The sequence below is a fragment of the Anolis sagrei genome, chromosome 9 (assembly GCF_037176765.1).
Source record: "Anolis sagrei isolate rAnoSag1 chromosome 9, rAnoSag1.mat, whole genome shotgun sequence".
NCBI classification, from domain to species: Eukaryota; Metazoa; Chordata; class Lepidosauria; order Squamata; family Dactyloidae; genus Anolis; species Anolis sagrei.
Genome location: NC_090029.1, coordinates 33,791,510 through 33,809,336, shown reverse-complemented (window position 1 = coordinate 33,809,336; position 17,827 = coordinate 33,791,510). Strand labels below are relative to the sequence as shown.

Below are 17,827 nucleotides of genomic sequence, written 5' to 3'. Positions count from 1 at the left end.
GAGGACCCTAAGATGAGCCTGTTGCAGATTTTTCTTGCCAAGATTTGTTTTTATCAAGGAAGTATGCCTTTGCCCTCCTGTTAGGAAGAGAGCATAACTTTTCCAAGTTCATGCAGTGGGTTTCCATGGATGAGAATGGATCCAACCCCATTCTCCAGTGTCACAGTTCAGTGCTCAAACCAGTACACTGTTCTGGCTCCCAGTGTTGTTATTAGGTGCCTTCAAAGCAGCTTACAGTAACCTCATAATAAGGGTATTCTTAGAAAGAATTATTCAGAGATTTGCAATTTCCTTCCTCTTACCGTTCCTCTGGTCTTCAGAGCCATTATTGAACATTCAAAGACTACCGCATTGTACTGGGAATAATGGATTATGGGAAATACAGCCCTCATATCCCTCACTAAACAGCCTGGCTAAACAGACATCTGGATGACCAGTGGTTCCTCAGTCCGGATGTGCAGGCAAAACTTCATGTTACTTTTAGGCATTTGTATTATGTTGATTTTGGATTGGGTTGCTCTAGTTCCGTTTGTGCAAATAGTCGGAGTTCACGCAGGGAAGCCAGGCATGGTGGGGACATTCACTCGGCAACCGTCAGGCACGTATTTTAGCAGGAAAAATATGTCTTCTGGCCTCGGCCAAATGTTTATAAGCAGCAGGCCTTAAAAGATAGAAATTAGATGTGTGTGTTTGCGTGCATGCGTGCGCATGTTTACCTGTACTCACAGAATCCCCGGATTAAAAAATAAGGAACCTCTCCTCCATCCCTTGCCCATGTGCAAACAAATAACATTCCCTTTGGAAAACTGGCTAGGTGGTTTTGTCTTGACGTACAGCATAAGTCACTGACTTCACGCTGCAAAAGAGAGACTTGAAAGCAAGGATGAGATGTATTCAGTTTTGAGTGAATGTGATTGGGAATAATTTCTAGATAATACTAAAGTGCCTTATATTTTGAGGGGTTTTTTTCTGTTAGTACTAACGGTGATATCTGCAATTCTGCTTTTAGAGAATCCAAGGCACACAAAAAATATATTGCACAATATTAGGAATAATATTGACAAAGGAAAATGAAACAGATATGCTAAATGTAGTTTTTTAAATAAAGTATTATTCTTACCTTAGGAATAGGGCCTTACAGTGGTTGTGTCACTGCTTTCAGGCTATCTGGTATGGAGAACTGGCAGGTTTTGTTTTTTATTCCAGTGTGCCATCGTATCTGTGCCCATTAATTACAACTGTTTGTTGTTTTTTTCCTGAAAAGTCACAAGGCAGACAGCTCTTTGAGTAGCACTAGTGTATAGCATTTTGTGCCTCCTAATTTATTCACACACGAAGCATGTAACATAGCATAGCCCTTGGCCTATATTTATGTCTTTCAAGACTGACTCTACCATAAGTCTAGATCAGCATTTCTCAACATGGGGGGTCAGGACCCCTTGGGGGGTCACCAGGGGGTGTCAGAGGGGTCGCCAAAGCACCTACAGCTCCCAAATGTTGTGTTCAAATTTGGGCATATTGAGTATTTGTGCCAAGTTTGGTCCAAATCCATCATTGCTTGAGTCCACAGTGCTCTCTGGATGTAGGTGAACTACAACTCCAAAACTCAAGGTCTATGTCCACCAAACCCTTCCAGTATTTTCTGTTGGTCATGGGAGTTCTGTGTGCCAAGTTTAGTTTGATTCCATCGTCAGTTGAGTTCAGAATGCTCTTTGATTGTAGATGAACCATAAATCCCAGCAACTACAACTCCCAAATGACAAAATCAATCCCTTTCCCCAACTCCACCAGTATTCAAATTTAGGCATATTGGATATTTGTGCCAAATTTGATTCAGTGAATGAAGAATACATCCTATACATCACATATTTACATTACAATTCATAACACTAGCAAAATGACAGTTATGAAGTAGCAATGAAAATTTTATTATTGGGGGTCACCACAACATGAGGAACTGTTTTAAGGGGTTGTGACGTTAGGAAAGTTGAGAATGGGTGGCTTTCTGTCCGTGGTGCTTTGATTGTGTTTTCCTACATGACAAAATGGGGTTGGTCTGAATGTTCCTTGGGGTCTTTTTCCAACTCTGTGATTCTGAAGAAGAGCCAGATTTACTTTGACAGCCATTCATTTGCTTCCTACCCACAAACATGAATAAAAATTAGTTGAATTCAGAAGGCCCATTTCAGAGAATACTGTCTGCAAGAGTTATGCAACATTTTCTGTGAATCTGCAGTTTAGTATATAATGTTGCTTTTAGTGTATTTTATGACCCTTACATTTATTAGATGGCTTTAGACCAAGTCAAATAAGGCTAAGCAGAATTGTATGCTTCCTCAGTCAGCAGCCATTCATTGAATCTATTCTACCCATGACTCACTCCCACAGGAAACAGAGCAGTGCAGTTAACATATGTAATGCTCCTGGTGAGGTCAGCAAGCACACATTGCTGGCTGGTTTGCTTGCATCATAGTTATCCCTTGAAAATGCACATTTTGAACCTTGCAGGGCAAGGATAAAGAGCACCTTGGGTCATTCGGGAGTGGAGGAACTTAGGTTATGGTCGAGGAAGTCATAGGAAGGAGGGAGCAAGCTTGTTTGCTGCTGTCCTGGAGACTAGGATGCAATGGAACAATGGCTTCAAACTACAGGAAAGGAGATTCCACCTGAACATTAGAAAGAACTTCCTGAGTGTGAGAGTTGTTCAGCACTGGAACTTTCTGCCCCGGAGTGTGGTGGAGGCTCCTTCTTTGGAGGCTTTTAAGCAGAAGCTGGATGGCCATCTGTCAGGGGTGCTTTGAATGTAATTTTCCTGCTTCTTGGGAGGAGGTTGGACTGGATGGCCCATGTGGTCTCTTCCAACTCTGTGATTCTATGTTATTTATCAATTTCTTTAGCAAGTTGTCTGGACACTGCCTCCAAAATTTCATTTTGCAATTCTCAAATTATTTTTGTTTGCCCCCAATTCTTCCAAATTGCCTATAAATGCTTGCTTTAACCTTCCAAACTTTGGGTTGTTGTAGGTTTTTCCGGGCTATATGGCCATGTTCTAGAGGCATTTTCTCCTGACGTTTCGCCTGCATCTATGGCAAGCATCCTCAGAGGTATGGCAAGAGGTATGGAAAACATCCTCACTACCTCTGAGGATGCTTGCCATAGATGCAGGCGAAACGTCAGGAGAAAATGCCTCTAGAACCTGGCCATATAGCCCGGAAAAACCTACAACAACCCAGTGATTCCAGCCATGAAAGCCTTTGACAATATATCTTCCAAACTTTCCCTGCACAGGAAGAAGGAAGAGGAGCCAAAAATACATCAGCATTATGTGTCACTTCAGGCACACCAAAAGATTCTGGTGTGTTCCATTGGGCAGATACAGAGATGGAAAATGGCCTCTGCTCCCTGTCCTATTGCCCAGCCATGTTTTAAAGGGACAGATTTAGCAGCAGTCCATCTGATATCACTGTGTGTTACCACCGAACCTGAAGAAAACCCATGGCATCTGCCTACATCGTCCAAAAGAGTGCCACCATCTTTTTCTAGTGAACAGTCACCTTTTTTTGTTTAGGGACCAGAAATTATAGACAAATTTCTGGTATCAAGAAACATGCTTGTACTGTGCATTGATTCATTCAGCCAGATAATCCTGAAACTTCTCTGTCCTGTGCGTTATTCTTGCAGCTGATAAAAAGATGATGCCTTCAGCCTCCACAGGAGGAAGCCAGCAGATCTACTCTCAAGGGAGTCCCTTCCAGCCAGGACATTCTGGAAAAACTTTCAGGTAGTGTATATAATTGCGTAAGATATAACAAATAATTGTATTATTAGTATCACAAATAATTCCAGTTTCTTTCCATCACCAATGTGTAATACCAATGGAGATTTGAAAGATGGTCCAAAAACCTGTTTCACTCTGGTTTTTCCCCTTCTGTAGCCAAACTCAAGTGGAAAAAAAGTTCTACTGAAAAGTGAGAGAAAAAAGCGAAAAGAAAGCATGTAAAAGGGAAAAAGTGGTGGTGGTGGTGGGCCTGCCAAATTTAACTTTGTTCCTCAACTACATATTGTCCTTGGAAGGTTAATCAGAAGGAAGTATCACTCTCTGTTCCATACTTCCTCTCCTGTAAAGGTATCAGTGCACTAAAGTGAGCCTCCCTGAGCCTTCAAGTCCATTTTCCTCTTTCCAGCTCATCTGTGGTCCACGTGCCAGGAGTCAATGACATTCAGTCCTCATCATCGACAAGCCAGAACTTGACCCAGATCTCTCGACAACTCAATCAGAGCCAAGTGGCCTGGACAGGGAGCCGCCCTCCATTCCCCGGACAGGTGTGAAAGTTACTTTTTAATCTGCTTGTTGGAAAAATAATACTACATTTCTTTAGTAATGCACGCAGTTGTGGAGTTACAAACATTCGACTTACAAACAGCTCCTAGTTAAGAACGGGGATGAGACAACAGGAAGTGAGAGAAAGCTACCCTTTGGAAGGGAAATTCACTCCTGGAAATGTTATCATGGGGAAAAGGTCTTCTCCACTGAAGTTTTTTTCACCAATTTTTGTTTCCACAACAATCCTTTTTTTTTTCTTCGAAGGGATAGAAAGTTAAGTGAATTCTTCTGAACAAGGGAACAGACTGCAAAACAAACACCACAGGGGTGTTAACCCTTCCCTATATTACCCAAAGCTACAAAATAAATATTTATGGCTGGCGTTGCACTCAAAAAATGTACTTATTTACTGTTCTGATTTACAAACAAATTCAGTTTAACAACAAACCTGCAGAACCTATCTTGTTTGTTTGTTTGTTTTTAATATTTTTATTATTTTATCATAGTTATTACATTTGTTATACATTTGTTTTACAGCAGTTACATATTATTCAATACGCCTAACATACTTTAACATCTAGTATTTTTATTCTGCTTAAACATATTTTTTATTCCTCACCGCTGTGCTCCCCTCTCCCCCTCTCAAGCCACAACTTTTACATGTCGCCTGTCCAAAATCTCAATTCTATTTGTGGCAGTAACTTTCCTTCTTTATTTTTTTATCCTTTTACAATAAAATATCTCCATACATCATCAAAATCACTTTGTTTCCATATACCTCTTTTAACTTTTAATATACATGTCAGCTTATCATTTATTGCCAGTTTCCATACTTCCTTATACCACTCCTCTATTTGTATATTTATTTCTTTTTTCCAATTCCTTGCTATAAGCAGTCTTGCTATTGTTAATAAATTTATCGCTTCTTTATCCTCTTTTTTCAGTTGATTATTGTTATATATTGATAATAAAGCTATAATAGGACTACTCTCTATTTTAGTATTCATTATATTTTCTATTTCTCTAAATACTTTCCCCCAAAAATTATTTACATATTTACATTGCCAGAACCTATCTTGTTTGTAACTTGGGGATTGCTTCTGTATGTGTGTGTGTGTGTGTGTGTGTGTACACACACATACATATACAGTAGAGTCTTGCTTACCCAACCTTCGCTCATCTAACGTTATGTATTATCCAACACAGTCTGCCTCCAACCAGGATCCACAGCTGTTTCAATGCATGGTGATGTTTGGGTGCTAAATTCGTAAATATAATAATTACTACATAACATTGCCAAGTATTGAACTGCTTTTTCTGTTGATGTGTTGTAAAACATGAAGTTTTGGTGCTTAATTTGTAAAATAATAACATAATTTGATGTTTAATAGGTTTTTTTCTTAATCCCTCCTTATTATCTTAACATTTTCACTTATCCAATGTTCTGCCAGCCCGTTTATGTTGAATAAGCAAGACTCTACTGTGTGTGTGTGTGTATGGCCGGCATTACACTTACAGAATTTACCTTTTCCGACTTAAATACAAATTCAACTTAAGAACAAACCTACAGAACTTATCTAGCACCGGGATTGTGGCGCAGCTGGCTGAGTGTCAGCTGCATTAAGATCACTCTGACCAAAAGATCATGAGTTTGAAGCCAGCCCAGGTTGGAGTAGGTTTCCAACCATTGTGTAGCCTGTTGTCGACCTATGCAACCCGAAAGACAGTTGCATCTGTCAAGTAGGAAAATTAGGTACCAACTTAAAAGTGTGGGGAGGCTAAATTAACTAATTTATGAGGCCATAAAGAAGCACTCCAGCGGGGAAGCATGCGAGGAATGCAGAGGTAGTTCATCAGTGTCGCAGATGGATGATGAAAGCGACAGCTCCCCTGGCGGCCAGAAAAAGTTAAATAGCCTCTGTGTAAGTCTGTATATGTTGTATGTCAAAACTGGCATTGAATGTTTGCCAAATATGTGTACACTGTAATCCACCCTGAGTCCCCTGCGAGGTGAGAAGGGCAGAATATAAAAGCTGTAAATAAATAAATAAAATAAATTGTTCGTATATCACTTTCTAACATATTCCCCAAAGCAAATAGTGAAGGGACATCAATGCGAATGGCTTTAATTCACATTTAAGGGCATATGAAACATGGCTTTACACCATTTCCTTTAATGGTTGTCCAAAAAAATTGGTTCACAGTCCTCAGCTTGGGAATCAGGCAGGTGAACCCACCAGGATTTTCTCCTCAAATTGAAAATTAGGGAAATGTATACAAATGGGTGAGAGCTAGGGTGCCTTCCCCCTTTGCACTTCCTGAATGCAAACTTGGACTTTTAAAGCTTTATAATGGTTTCCTTAGATTTTAAATTAGTAAAAGCTGGCTGCGCTATCACCTTTTTTGTTTTGGTCTTCTAATTTGTGCATGTTAAACTCAGGGAACTTCTGCATTCCCTTTCAGGTTTTTTTTTAAATTACACGATCAAACAACCTTCTGGCCCTTCTTCTTTTTGATGTCTCTTCTTGAATTTTGCCCTTTCCAAGCCTGTGAAAAATAGCATGTCAAGGGAAAGGAGCAGAGGTCTTCCCACATCTTGCTCTCTCCTTGGCTGTAAACCCAGAGGGAGTGCATAGGTGAATTGTCAGAGAGGAAAAGGGCAAGGATAGAGGTCGACTCAGGGCAAACGGAATTGACTTTGAGTGCACATTGCTGCAGCATAATTAAGGGTGGAATGACCACAAAATCTCTTATTTCGCAATTATGTTGTCTTTGATAAGACTGGAATTCTATTGCACCCACATTCCTGTGTCAGAAATCCAGAAAAATAATGTCTTTTTGCTTCCCCACTTCCACCTTACTCCTTTTCAGCAAATTGCTTCACAATCTGGCAAGGCTCAATCCTCTCCCTTTGCGATTGGAACCAGCCATACCTATCCCGCTGATCCAGCATCCTACAGTCCCCTGTCTAGTCCTGCCACCTCTTCTCCAAGTGGCAACGCCTATTCCAGCCTAGCTAACAGAACAGCAGGATTTGGTAAGTATGACATGGGATTGAAGTAAACTACTACCCCTGCCACTACTACCTCTGTTATCCCGTGTACTGTTTTTCTTTTCTTTCTCCACTACTATCATTACATGGAACTTTCAGATTTGGTGATAACAGAGGCACACAAAGCTTTAAATAGCTACGTAGGCAAGCAAACCAGTCACTCGGCTGCTAAAGCTCGCTGTGCAAGGGCCAAACATGTTCACCTTGGACCTAATCCATTACTTTTAGAATCCCCCAGAGCCCAAGACCAAACTTGGCACAAATACTCAATATGCCCAAAAGTGAACACTAGTGGAGTTTTGGGGAAAACAGACTTGACATTTTGGATGTGTAGTTTCTGGGATTTATAGTTCGCCTACAACCAAAGAACCCCACCAACAATGGAATTGAACCAAGCTTCCCACATAGAACCCCAATGACCAACAGAAAATACTGTGTTTTCTGATGGTCTTTGGCAACCCCTCTGACACCCCCTCACGACCCCCCCCCCCAGGGGTCCCGACTCCCAAGTTGAGAAATATTGATTTAAGGGATTGGGACCCACAGTTTGAAACACCAAGAAACAGGAATGGATATTTGGGTTGCAATAATACTGGAAGTGGAGAAATAAAGTTTTTTAAAAAAATCCAAAATTATACTCTTTTAATATTTGGGGATGGGTTTCTTTCAGCTGAGAGCAGTCAAAGCAGCGGGCAGTTTCAAGGGAGGCCTTCAGAAGTGTGGTCCCAGTGGCAAAGCCAGCATCACAACCAGCAGAACAGTGAGCAGCACCCACACCAGCAAACAAGCCAGACAGAAGTATTCCAGGTGAGCTCAAGCATCACTGCTAAAAAAAATCAATTTTTTAAAGGTGCAGAACAGATTTACAAAACCATTCTGCAGTTCATGTTTAGAAATGTCCTGCTGTTTCTTTTTCACAAGTCACAAGAAACAGTGGCTGGAACTTTCAGGTTGGGGTGATAATATTAAGCTTATTATGAGACAGCTTTGTAAAACTAAGCCTGAAATACAGTGGAATGGCAACTAGAATGTATCACTCCGATGAGTTTGAGATTTTTTTTTTTGCAAGGGCGGGTGCAGGGTGCAGACTAAAACTCCCCAAATCACCAAGTCGCCATTGAGTTCTGGGAACTGGTCAAAAAAGTAACTTTCTAAGTTCTGATATCATACTGAGAAGAACAGTATCTGAAATGAGATTAATTGAAATGAGCCAAATATGTTTATTTGCTTACTTCTGGATTCAGAATTGCAGATTCGGGACATACCGTATATACTCAAGTATAAGCCGACCCAAATATAAGCCAAGGCACCTAATTTTACCACAAAAAATTGGGAAAACGTATTCACTTGCGTACAAGCCAAGGGTGGGAAATGCAGCAGTTACTGGTAAATTTCGCAAAATAAAAATACACACCATCAATGAGGCATCAGTAGGTCAAATATTTTCGAATATTTACATAAAACCGTAATTTAAGATAAAACTGCCCAACTCTGATTAAAGCATTATTCTAACCTTCTTCAATGGTAATGTGCTTACTTATCCTTCCAATAATAATAGAATAAAATAATAAATGTAATAAAAATAATAATAGAGTAAAATAATGTAAATGTAATAATAATAATAGATTAAAGTAATGAATGTAATCATAATAATAGAGTAAAATAATAAATTGAGTAAAATAATAACTGTAATAATAACACTGGAACTATGCACTTTATATGTTAATGGAACTGTGCACTTAATATGTTAATTTTATATATTGTTTTTATGTGTTTTATATTAACTGTTAATTGGTTTTAATTGAGGAGATGTTTTATACTTTATTGTTGATTTTACTGGCATTGAATTCTTGCCGGAGTTGTAAGCTGCCTTGAGTCCCCTGTGGGGTGAGAAAAGTGGGGTAAAAATGAGGTAAATAAATAAACAATAATAAATAGAGTAAAAAATAAATGTAATAATAATAATAATAATAATAATAATAATACAGTAAAATAATGTAAATGTAATAATAATAATAATAATAATAATAATAATAATAATAAATAGAGTAAAATAATACATGTAATATAATAACAACAACAACAATAACAGAGTAAAATAATAAATAGCTTTGACTCCAGTATAAGCTGAGGGGACTTTTTTCAGCCTAAAAAAAGAGCTTATACTCAAATATATACGGTATGTCAAACATAGTTTCTGATATTTTTAATGAAGTCTGTTTTCTTATACTTTTGCTTCCAGTCCGTTATTTTAGTTTTGTAGTTACTTGCTGTACATCTTGCAGTGAAAGTAGTTTTGTTTTATAGGAAAGATGCCCGAGATAAGAAAACAAGAAAAATAACATATTATTTTACTTGTCTTTATCTTCTAGGATATGTTACCTATCCCAGGTGATCCAACACAAGGGACGGGGAATTACAACATTGAAGATTTTGCTGATCTGGGCATGTTTCCTCCATTTTCTGAGTAAATTTCTCTAGCCAGATAACCTTTTAAAAGAATGTCCTGAAGCAGGGAGAACCCGCACTGGTGTAGGTTGGGCTCTGCTTTTTTTCTGTGTTAACTTATCCTAGAAGTGATTAAACAAGAAGTCTCCATTCCCATTTCTTAGATAATAATAACTTGCTGTCCTTCCAAATGCTGACCGTGCAAGTTCTAATGAAATAATTCATGCTGCCTGATTGGGGTTCATGTAAGAATTTGTTTTGTATCTCATGTCCATTTGCAGTAGAGAGTGGGGTTTGGGGTGGGGACGGTAGTATGGAAGGCACTTTGTGAACTTTCTCTTAAGCTCTTTACATTTGAATGTGAACCACTTCTTACTTTCCTTTTTAGAGAAAGTTGTTTGTGTAAATAGATAATGAAATAACAAGCACTCCCAATCTTTTTGCATATTACTTGAACATAAGCTACTTGGATTTCATCAAGGCTTTTTTTTTTCCGTGTCAGGAGCGACTTGAGGAACTGCAAGTTGCTTCTGGTGTGAGAGAATTGGCCATCTGCAAGGACGTTGACCAGGGGATGCCTGGATGTTTTACCATCCTTGTGGGAGGCCTCTCTCATGTCCCCACATGGGAAGCTGGAGCTGACAAATGGGAGCTCACCCCACTGTCAGCAGTCCTGCCGGCACAAGGGTTTAACCCATTGCGCCACCGGCTTAGAGGAAGGATAGTTCAGTGGGTTGAGTATGGTGTATTTAGCAAGAGTTGGCTTAAAATGAATGCAGATTCAGTTCCTGTATGTTTTACTATGGAAGGCACTTAGCTCAATGACTAGAGCTAACGATTTGCACGATTAAGTCTTGCATTCAGTTCCTTTGGCATCTCCATTGGAAACTGACTCGAACTAACAGAAGCCCCATCTCCACTGCCGTATAATGAAGTTTCAGAATGAGGTTTAACTTCAGTGTAGACTCATATAATCCAGTTCGGTGCATTATATGGTAGTGTAGATAGGGCCAGAGCTGGAAACGTTCCCTGTTCTGAAATCTGGGAAATCTAGTGTGGGGCAGTACTGGATTAAAAAACAAAAACAGTGGCTGGAGGCAGGCTTTTGTATATGCTCAGTTCAACATGTGATGCCAATGACTCTGCACAGTTTGTATGACTGCTCTGGGTTATATGCAGTAACTAGGTTTCATTTTGCATTGTGATAAGCTTCAAAGGAGCATTAATTTGGATTCTGCTTATCATAGAAGTGAGTTTGTGGAGTTTTGCTCCTCTGAGAACTCAGCAATAACCCTGGGCCAAATGGTCAACCTGGATCTTCAAGCAAAGAATGATCACTTTCAGGACATGCAGTCCCCAAATTAAGAACAAGATAGGTTCTTTATGTTTGTTCTTAACGTTGAATATGTATGTAATTTGGAAAGGTACATTTTAAAGTGTAGCTACACACACATATATAAGCTTTGGATAGGGAAGGATTAACACCCCTGTGGTGTTTGCTTTGCCGTCTGTGCCCCTGTTCAGAAGATTTCATCTTATTTTCTGTCCCTGAGATAAATAGATTTTGAAAAATGTGGCTTGTTGTGGATAAAATATTGGTGATAAAGCCTCAGTGGAGATACCTTTTTCCCATGATAATTCTTGCATGATAATTCCGAGAGTGCCTTGGACTGCAAGAAGATCAAACCAGTCCATACTCCAGGAAATAATACCCGACTTCTCATTGGAGGGAAGGATATTAGAGGCAAAGATGAAGTACTTTGGCCATATAATGAGAAGACGGAAAAGCTTGGAGAAGATAATGGTGCTGGGGAAAATGGAAGGAAAAAGGGGCTAGCCAAGGGCAAGATGAATGGATGGTATCCTTGAAGTGACTGGCTTGAGCTTGAAAGAGCTGGAGGTGGCCACTGCAGACAAGGAGCTCTGGCATGGGCTAGTCCATGAGGTCACAAAGAGTCAGAAGCCACTGAACAAATAAACATCCACAATTTTTGTCAAAGGCTTTCATGGCCGAAATCACTGGGTTGTTGTAGGTTTTTTCGGGCTATATGGCCATATCTTAGAGGCATTCTCTCCTGACGCTTCGCCTGCATCTATGGAAAGCATCCTCAGAGGTAGTGAGACCTCACTACCTCTGAGGATACTTGCCATAGATGCAGGCGAAACGTCAGGAGAGAATGCCTCTAGAGCATGGCCATATAGCCTGAAAAAACCTACAACAACCCAACAACAATTTTTTCCAGGAGTGGATTTCCACTCCAAGGGGCAGATTTATCTCATTTCCTATTCTTAATTATGAGTTGTTTGTAAGTCAGATATTTGTAACTCGGGGACTGCCTGTACTTTGGAAAGTTCTGCCTTCCAGATGGAAATCCTAGTGCTCCGAAACACATGACCTAATCCTATCATGATTGTTAAGACTTCAGAGTTGTCAGCACCACCTCTTGCTTGGTAATCTGCTCTAAGTAAACACATCAAGAAAGGGGTCATTCTAATCCCATCTCTTTCTCTGTCCCTGTGGAGAGGGGCCATCCAAAATGCATGAAGGTTCTCCACATGTAGAGAGATTCTCCTCCTTTTGCTCAGTTTGCGTTCCCTCTCCCCTCCTGATCACTCAGAATAGATTGCAGAGCATCTGAATAAGGTTCTAATCTTCATATCTTCAAAACGCCCAAGTGCTTTGCTTTGAAACCAGCACAATTTAGTGTTCAGCAATATGGCAGAGAGGAGTTGTTCTCATACAACTTTGAAAACAATAATAATAATGAAACTTTATTTATATACCACTCTTATCACCCCGGGGGACTCAGGGCAGTTTCCAAGCAACAACATCAAAACATACAGTCACAAATCAATCAAAAAATAACAGTAACAGCAACATAAGCATGGATTTCCCAACAACACATAATATTAAAAGAAAAAATCCTGCCTGCTCTTCATGTCTATTTGTAAGGGCATGGAAAAGGAATGGGTCAGGACAATTAAAGGTCTGGGTCAAGACTGATACAAATTGAAATAAGATGGGACCAGCATTTGGGTACAGTACTGTAATAGGTAAACGGCAAAAGCAAGGATGGGTTATTTCCAGGGGCCTGTTAGGAGAATGACCAGGGTCACTTCACTTAGGCGATCCCTCGTTGGATGAGTAGGATAGTCTTCCAGGATCAGTATTCTTGTGGATCCGTAGGTGGCTGTGGAGACCTATTCTTGATCTGCATCTTCTCCTACAGTGAGGGCATTGGTTTCCAGGTGGAAGGCACTCTCGGTCGGGATTGGCTTGACGCACCTTCCTCTTCCTCTTGGCACGTTTCTCTCTTTCACCCTCTATTCGTGCCTGTTCAAATTCTGCAGCATTGCTAGTCACAGCTGACCAGTGTAATATATAGCGAGCTAGGTCGTGTCCGGCCAGTGTCTGGGCTGAGCTAGCACTGGCCACTCTCGAAGATTTGTTGAAACCACCAAGTCTTCAAACTCTTACGAAAAGAAAAGAGGGATGGGCCCTGTCTTCTTTCCCTTGGAAGAGCATTCAAGAGGCAGGGGGCCACCACCACCGAGAAGGCCCTCTCTCTCGTCTCCACCAACTGTGCTTGTGACGGAGGTGGGAAGAAAAGGAGGGCCTCCTCGGAGGATCTTAGAGTTCACGCTAGTTCATAGATGGAGATGCAATCGCAAAGATAGTCGGGGCCCGCACCTTGAATTTGGCTTGGCAACTTTTTGGCAGCCATTGAAGCTGTTTTAATAGAGGCGTTGTATGCTCCCTATAGTTTTCTCCAGTAAGGAGCTTGGCTGCTGCCCATTGTACCTGTTGTAACTTCTTTATTAACTGACCCCATGGGCAACCTTTGTCAATGGTTCAGCTGAAAAATTGCATTTATGGGAGACCACTGTGTCTCAACTTCACAGCCCCTCGGATTGCCATAGTGGAAAGCGGAGACAGCTTTGAGACCAATTAATGGTTATGTAGAATAATGGAATCATACAGTTGGAAGAGACCACAAGGGCCATCCAATCCAACCCCCTTCTGCCATGCAGGGACAAACAAAGCACTCCTAGAATCATAGAGTTGAAAGAGACCACGTGGGCCATCCAGTCCAACCCTCTGCCAAGCAGCAGGAAAATCGCATTCAAAGCACCCCTGACAGATGGTCATCCAGCTTCTGTTTAAAAGTCTCCAAAGAAGGAGATTCAATTGTTTCAAAGGTTTTGAATTAAAAATAAAATAGAGCAGAATGCTCTGTCATGATCTATGTTAACACAAACTAAACTATGTAAGAGGAGTGCTAAGAAACCCTCCTAATGAATTGTGAATATGGGTATCAGGCCACTGGCTAGGCAGATCATCCCAATGTACATCAGTCCTGTTGTGCATCAGTCCTGATGTATATTGGCTCTGTTGGGCATCAGCCCTGATGTATATTGGTTCTGTTGGGCATCAGCCCTGATGTATATCGGCTCTGTTGGGCATCAGCCCTGATGCACAGCTCTCCATGGTCACTTCACTGGCTCCCCTACATAGTAATGCTACAATTGCTCCTTGCTAAATATGTATACTGTGAAACTGTTCAAGTCTGTTTCTTACAGACATAAGTCCATTTGTTGTTCATTTGTTCAGTCACTTCCGACTCTTCATGACCTCATGGACCATCCCACGCCAGAGCTCCCTGTCAGCCGTCGCCACTCCCAACTCCTTCAAGGTCAAGCCAGTCACTTCAAGGATGCCATCCATCCATCTTGCCCTTGGTCAACCCCTCTTCCTTTTTCCTTCCATTTTCCCCAGCATCATTGTCTTCTCTAAGCTTTCCTGTCTTCTCATCATGTGGCCAAAATCTTTGCCTCTAATATCCTTCCCTCCAGTGAGCAGTCGGGCTTTATTCCCTGAGAGTATGCACTGGTTGGATCTTCTCACGGTCCAAGGCACATAAGTCCATTTACAAACATAGAAGTCGCCAACTGAATTCCAGTTCATTTTATTTTAAATAAGGCAAGCAAGAAATTTGCAAACAACGTTGATGTGTCATCTTTAGTCAATAGACATATCAGCTTCCAGGAGGAGACACATTCTTGTGTGGAGATAAGCCTGCTTCAGTGACATCTATTATTAATGGTTATGGTGCTGCCTATGTTCAAGAGGTTAGTTGGGAAAGGCTTGCACATATTATCCAGCACTCTGTGTTATTCTTGAGCTGGGGCTTCTGCCAAAAACTCATCAAATTCCCTTTTTACTCCCCTGTAGCTATAAATCACCCAAAAAGCCAGAAGCAGAACAGGTAGAGAAGCAAAGAAGGGCAAGAGATAAGCATTCCTGCATACTTTGCTTTATGGCGCAGAGGAGACAACACTCATGCAGGGCTAACAGTTTCAGCAGTGGCCCCGTGTTAAGTGTAACATGTAGTTTCACTCACTGTTTCGATCATTATGTCTAGTTTGGTTGTCTTTCCTTGCTCAAGAGGACAGTCTGAAATTGTAAAAACAGCACCTACCATTTGAAAGGTCCTTATTCATATAACGTTAAGAGGAGTGTTGTACTGATCTGACTGTTCTAACATATTTTGTACGTCCTGTTCTCTCGGCACCTCCTTCTCCAAAGATAGGCTACTGTGCAATCCTCAATGCCTTATCAATGTCATGTTGCCGGATTTGTTGCCTTACAAGATAGCAAATGAATGCATTGTTTTAGAGGAGACAAGTTTGTTCTTCTGGTTCTATTGAAGGTCGAAAGGGACAGGGCCGGGGCTTGAGCTATTTTGGATGAGACAGTATTGCTAAACATGGGGTGAAATGGGGACATTTTTCTATGGGAACAAATATATTTTAAATTGTCAGCCTGAATTCAAGGACACGGGCCAGTTTGCTTATATCATCTCCAGACTTGATGGGTATTAAGCCTTTTTAATACTGTTGAACTGAGCCAAATCTTGAACTTTTTGAAAGGCCATTTATTTCAGTCGGGTTAAACTGTATGAAGTCTTCAAGGTATCCTATAAGAACTATATGCCAGTTATAGTCATCAGATTAAGCCTTACTTTGACCACTTTTATGACATTGTTTAGATCAGGGGTCCTCAAACTTTTTAAACAGTGCCAGGTCACCATCCCTCAAACTGTTGGAGGGCCAGATTATAATTTGGGGGGAAAAAGCATGAATGAATTCCTATGCACACTGCACATATTTTATTTGTATTTGTAATTAAAATGAAGAACAATTTTAACAAATATAAACTTATTAGTATTTCAGTGGGGCCTGCTTTTGGCTGATGAGATAGGATTGTTGTTGTGTGCTTTCAAGTCATTTCAGACTTAGGTTGGCCCTGAGCAAGGGCCAGGTAAATGACCTTGGAGGGCTGTATCCAGCTCCCAGTCTTAGTTTGAGGACTCCTGGTTTAGATTGTGGCTCTCAAACTGTGGGTCCCCAGGTGTTTTGGCCTACAACTCCCAGAAATCCCAGCCAGTTAGGATTTCTGAGAGTTGAAACCCAAAACATCTGGGGACTCACAGGTTGAGAACCATTGGGTTAGAACAGTGGTTCTCAACCTTGGGTACCCAGATGTTTTTGGCCTACAACTCCCAGAAATCGCAGTCAGTTTACCAGCTGTTAGGATTTCTGGGAGTTGAAGGCCAAAAACATCTGGGGACCCCAGGTTGAGAACCTCTGGGTTAGAACTATGTCAATGGATGGCAGGGCTTTCGTTCAAAGTGATTCCTAAACTTCCTAACATTTGAGGAGTATTGTTTTTTGGTATGGGTTACAAGATTACAGCACACCTTTATTGCAATTCGTAAATTAAGGCTGTCTCTGTTCCACTTCTATCTGCATTTGTGAGGCATTAAAATATTTTATGCTGCTTTGAACACGGGAAAGGTAGCCTACAAAGCTACTTCAAACACTATTTCAGATAGCAACGTTTACTGGTCTGATCATGTAACCAGCTCTAGTTGAAATACAAGACTCTGTCCGACTCTTCCATGACTTGCCTCATTCCTGCCTAGTAAACACCCAATCTGTCCAGTTTCATTTTGGCTCCATTTGCCATTAGCTTCTGTCTTGGCTGCATTGTTCGATCATCCCAATTCTTCAGGCTCCTTTTATTGCCAGCTAGGTCGGATCCCTAGCCCTTCCTAAATGAAGAGGAGGGAATGGTGCTTTTCTAGTCCAAACAATTGCAAGCTTACTTTCCTCTTGAATCGGTACTCTTAAATTCAGTGGTTTCATTCCTGTTGTTTTTCAATGGGGAGGAGAGATAGTCATGTGCTTAACTTTCTCCCATTGAAACCTGAAAGTACTCAGAATTGACATCTTTTTTCCCCTCTTAAAAATAAAGCTAATTTTGTATTGTTTGCATTCATATGTTTTGGAACTCCTTCATGTCTGTGTGGAACTGTGCTGTGGATAAAGGTGTATTTTGTACTTCTAAGTGTTCTGTATAGCAAAACCAGTTTTGTGTTTCTGTATAATTAATAACTTGCCTTTTAAAATGTCATTAAAATAATGAGCCATCACCAATTGTTATTTATCATACCTAACACAGACCTTTAGACTCTAGTGCAAAGAGAAGGGGATATCCTGATTTTTGGTGTTATTCACTCAGTCTAATAATAATAATAATAATAATAATAATAATAATAATACATTTATTATCCACCTCTCCCTGCGGCTCGAGGTGAAGTATAACATCATTAAAACAAGATAAAGTAAAGGTAAAGGTTTCCCCTTGACATCAAGTCCAGTCCTGTCCAATTCTGGGGGTAGTGCTCATCTCCATTTCTAAGCCAAAGAGCTGGCATTGTCTGTAGATGTCTCCAGGGTCATGTGGCCAGCATGACTGCATGTAGCTCTGTTACCTTCCCACAGAAGTGGTACCTATTGATCTACTCACATTTGCATGTTTTCGAACAGCTAGGTTGGCAGAATTTGGACCTAACAGCGGGAGCTCACATCGCTCCCCGGATTCAAACAACTGACCTTTCAGTCCACAAGTTCATCGGCTCAGTGGTTTAACCTACTGC

General features: G+C 40.7%; 1 protein-coding gene across 1 annotated transcript in view; it reads left to right on the top strand.

Moving 5' to 3' along the window:
* The window catches only part of ARNT2 (aryl hydrocarbon receptor nuclear translocator 2), an 81,617-nt gene extending 64,297 nt beyond the window's left edge, over positions 1–17,320 (top strand). Inside the window, exons 15-19 of the mRNA XM_060755198.2 lie at positions 3,682–3,781; positions 4,185–4,323; positions 7,196–7,361; positions 8,047–8,183; positions 9,749–17,320. Of these exons, the coding sequence (XP_060611181.1) occupies positions 3,682–3,781; positions 4,185–4,323; positions 7,196–7,361; positions 8,047–8,183; positions 9,749–9,847 (641 nt within the window). The 3' untranslated portion in view covers positions 9,848–17,320. The remainder of the gene's footprint in view (positions 1–3,681; positions 3,782–4,184; positions 4,324–7,195; positions 7,362–8,046; positions 8,184–9,748) is intronic.
* The last annotated feature ends 507 nt before the right edge of the window (positions 17,321–17,827 follow it).